At 43.6% G+C, this 4079-nt stretch overlaps 2 protein-coding genes across 2 annotated transcripts in view; one reads left to right on the top strand and one right to left on the bottom strand.

Annotated features, from left to right (window-relative positions):
- Positions 1 to 2787, bottom strand: part of EVC2 (EvC ciliary complex subunit 2) — an 84748-nt gene extending 81961 nt beyond the window's left edge. The window contains exons 1-2 of the mRNA XM_019470623.1: positions 2713 to 2787; positions 1463 to 1517 (exon numbers count right to left, since the gene is read on the bottom strand). Of these exons, the coding sequence (XP_019326168.1) occupies positions 1463 to 1517; positions 2713 to 2787 (130 nt within the window). The remainder of the gene's footprint in view (positions 1 to 1462; positions 1518 to 2712) is intronic.
- Positions 2788 to 3970: 1183 nt separating this feature from the next.
- Positions 3971 to 4079, top strand: part of EVC (EvC ciliary complex subunit 1) — a 56831-nt gene continuing 56722 nt past the window's right edge. The window contains exon 1 of the mRNA XM_009273772.2: positions 3971 to 4040. Within this exon, the coding sequence (XP_009272047.1) occupies positions 3971 to 4040 (70 nt within the window). The remainder of the gene's footprint in view (positions 4041 to 4079) is intronic.

Raw genomic sequence — 4079 nt, 5'->3', positions numbered from 1 at the left:
CCCAGTTCCCTCAGCCGCTCCTCATAAGGCTTGTGCTCTAGAGCCTTCACGAGCTTCATTGCCCTTCTCTGGACATGCTCCAACACCTCAATGTCTGTCTTGTCATGAGGGGCCCAAAACTGAACACAGTATTCAGGGTGTGGTCTCACCAGTGCCGAGTTCAAAGGGACAATCACTTCCCTAGTCCTGCTGGCCACATTATTTTCAACCACTAACAAAAAGATATTGCATGTCAAAAACCTCCAGTAGACCCACTTTTTCTTCAGCACCAGAAGGTTCTTCTGAACTACTAAACCACATGCATTTGCTCTCTCAGTGGATGGTACATTAATAATTTGCAATCCATCAGAAAGCAAGATGTGAGCAGCAAAGATGACATTGAATAAATACAGAAAAAAAAACAAGGAAGCTCAGCAAATCTGAATTCTTTGCTTTCGTATTTAAATTAATAAACTCATTTGTGAATTAGCCATGGCACAGGGCAAAGAAATTAGAGGCATCTCACTAGATGACTGCTTCAGAGCATGCAATTTCTTGGCAAATGCATGTCATGAAATCATCTCTTGGGGAACTGCAGCCATGGGGTGGGTCTATTTCAGACGTTGCATTGCCCCTGTTAATGCGCTGTATGAGGATGTCGTAAACTTTCAGGGTACTCATCTCCACCACACTTGCATAAGGTAGCACACTATTTATTATACAAAGAAAATAAAGACCAGAGACTCCGAAAAACTAAGTGATTTGTCCAAATGTACACAAAGAGTCTGCGGCGGTCAGCCTTCAGACGCAGCTCCTCCAAGCTGTAAGGGACCTCTCTAAGTATCAGGGTACCCTATTTCGATCAGATTAGGCTACTACCACTGGAGATGCTCGGTGTATCTGAGATCAGTGACAAGTGTACTCGATACCCACTGTAAAGAGTATTAGTATCCCAGCAACACTTCCAGACCCCCTACATCTATGAGTCTTTAACAGCTTGGTCCAGGACAAAGTATATTAGTTATTGTAATTGCAGAGGTCTTTGAAAATAGCTTCAAGAGTAAGTATTGCAACAGTGTTAGTAAACGCACAGAGGTTAAGTTAGCTGAAAAGGAACAAGGTCTTGATCAGCATTAAGTAACGTGTTTTCCACAACACTGGGAATGCTGGGCATCAGAGGGTGCTCCCCTACATCATTATGTTTAATGAGGAAAAAGGGCTCCTCCTGAAAATGATTCAGAGCAGGGTACGAACTAAGGGCTTCTCACAGGGGCTCCATTCTAGATGAGCTGTTTAGGGAGCCTAGAGCACCCTCGTTCCTAACTTCTGAGCAAACACACCCCTGTGGCCCAGGATCAACAGTCCCACGGATGACAGCGGGCCACCAGGGCACAGCTCCAGTCCCCTGCCCACCTTCACACCCATGCCCTGGGAGTCCTGGGACTCCCACAGCGCTGAAAAGAGAGAGAAAACAGTTACATACCTGTCATTCCCAGACATTCCATCTCTTTTTGAAGCCACAGATTACCTTTAATAACCTAAAGTTAATACAGAAGAGAGCAATTATAAAGAAGAACTGTTTTCATAAATGTCTAACATTGAACTCTTACGCTGAATTTATACTTCACAATTAGACAGAACCCTGTTCCACAAAGCCTCCGAGTTTCACAAAATTAACTACCAGAAGAGACACAACACGGCTCTAGAGGTCCCCCACAGCTTGTCAAGCAGTATGAGGCCCTGCTGTCTCCCACTATGGCTATGCACACTTGGGGCTCAAACTGTACTTACACTTCATATTATCAGGCTGAGCCTCTGCGCAATAGTGGAGCAGAAGGGTTTGCTATTAGTTTGTTCTTATAAAATAATCTTTCTTTGTCATTTTCAAAGGCAGATTTGAGGACACTGGAAAATCCAGTCACTAGGAGTCAGCAGGAATGTGTCCATATTGGATGATCAAGTCTACTGACGTTATGCTCATTTTTCCTTCGGAGCATTACACAGAGCCTTTCAAAGGGACCACAGGCTAAAAACTGCAGCTTACGAGGCAATCTGTGACAGCCTCCTGCCTCTGCCCAGACTGCAGAGATTGCTACAGAAATCACAGCTCTAGAACGTCAGTAAAAGAAACCAGTATTTTTAAGGCAGTGTTTTGACCAAGATGTAGTAGTCATACAAGCAAGTTTTCATTTAATAAAAATGCTTCCTTGCAGGAGATAATAGAGAGTTAGGAATGCTGGCTGATTAACAGTGATCTTATAAGTCCACTGAGTGACGTGAACCACACTTGCTGTTTCTGTTTGCTCCCAAGCACTGCATGTGAGTAATGTTAAGTACTGACTTATGTCAACACCACTGTTACAGTACAGCAAGTTACGGGCAATTTTCTCCTTTGCCTCCCCAGGGAAGCCATCACTTTGCTTATTGCTAGAGCTATAACCTTAGTTAACCTTCTGTGAAAATAGTCCTCACTTCAGATAGGGCACTTTCCCTCGAAATAATAGAAAATGCAAGACATCTCACAAATTTGGATGCACCAGAAGCCCTGTGTTTTAAGTGGACACTGCTCTGGAAAACAAGTACGTATGGGATTGGAGGCAACTCTTGTGGAGGAGAAGGAAAGGACAGAGAAATGAACACAAGCGGGAACATGTAGCACACTGAGCAGCCCCGGGATGCAGCTCTGGGAGACCCCAGGCACTGAGCTCTTCACTAGGGGCTATTTGCAAATACCTTGTTGTACAGCTCTCCCTGCACTCCAGAATTCCTGTACACAAACTGAGTTATGCCAAAGTTCTCTAATACCATCATTAATTTCTTCTCATTGGTTAAACAATCTATATGACCCTGAATTTTGAGTAGCCAAGCATCTCAAGAACACAGAAAGATAAGAAGAGGAAACTTCAGTGGCAAACTGAAAATTGTCTGGTGGATATATATATATATGTATTTCCATATATTCATATGGATATGCAGCAATAGAAATCACGTTAAAAGGGAATTAACCTTTGCCAGATATTTCTAGAGCAGTCTAGAGCCCTATCTGCACTAAGGAAATGTGTACCAGTACACTAAATGGACGTAACGACACCAGTGTAAAACACTGATGAAAATATAAAACACCAATATGATGGTCTATTATGTTAAATGTTGGGATAAATCTTGTTTAAGTGGTCTAAGTGTGCATAAAGGCAGAAAATGTGGCTTGCTAGCTAACAAGCTTTATTTCCTCCTTCCTAGGAAATCAGTGTACAAATGGCTCCTGATTTCCACAGACTCCAGGCATTCATTCACCTGTGGTTTTACAACAGCTCATGCACAAAAATCTACAGTGTTCATATGTCCATGTGTGTCAACTACAGATGACATTACAGCACTCCTTGTTTTTTCTTCTGCCCTATCTGACATTCAGTTCTCAGTAGTCTGCACTGGAAAATACAGTCTGGATATTCGGCACAATTCTTCCACTCTGCTGCAGAGCGCATCCATAATACCAGAGGGCATCACGAGGGGCTCCACATCGGCAAATAGTGCCAATTCTACAGGCCACCACTCACATCAAGCTTCAAAAGTAATTAATTTAATGCAGTAATATTGCCAGCAGACATTTTCCCAAGCTTACATTAATTTATTTTTCTGGTGGAAAAATAAGTTGGTTTTTTTTTTCATTTTCCTGCAATACTATTTCCTGCTGATTAGTCTTTTTGTAATCACACCACAAACTATCATTCATGACTCCCTCCATTCCCCACCGCACAGTCTCAGCTATTTTCCACATGGGCAAAAGAAAACTACGTTGACACCTTTTGAGACAGCCTGATAAATATCTACCTAGATAAGGAGAGAGAATGAAAAATAAAAGCCGTATCCTAAACTGCTAGTGGCACTCCTAATAGCGGGCTGAAACCAGTGGGCAAGAGTGCTGTGACTAGATAAAAAAACACCAAATGCCTCTGCTCAGGAAGAACGGCGACGAGGAGCCACTGTCGGCATGTGGCACGTTGCAGTGGCCCCACCACGCCGACCCCTGGCAGCTTTTCGGGCCGTCGCCCCCAGCCCAAGTGCCTGGGAAGCGGCCGCTGCTCTGCCGAGCCACCGCT

This window comes from Aptenodytes forsteri, unplaced genomic scaffold (genome assembly GCF_000699145.1).
Source record: "Aptenodytes forsteri isolate BGI_AS27 unplaced genomic scaffold, ASM69914v1 Scaffold111, whole genome shotgun sequence".
Lineage (NCBI taxonomy): Eukaryota > Metazoa > Chordata > Aves > Sphenisciformes > Spheniscidae > Aptenodytes > Aptenodytes forsteri.
This window is presented reverse-complemented; position numbering and strand designations above follow the sequence as displayed.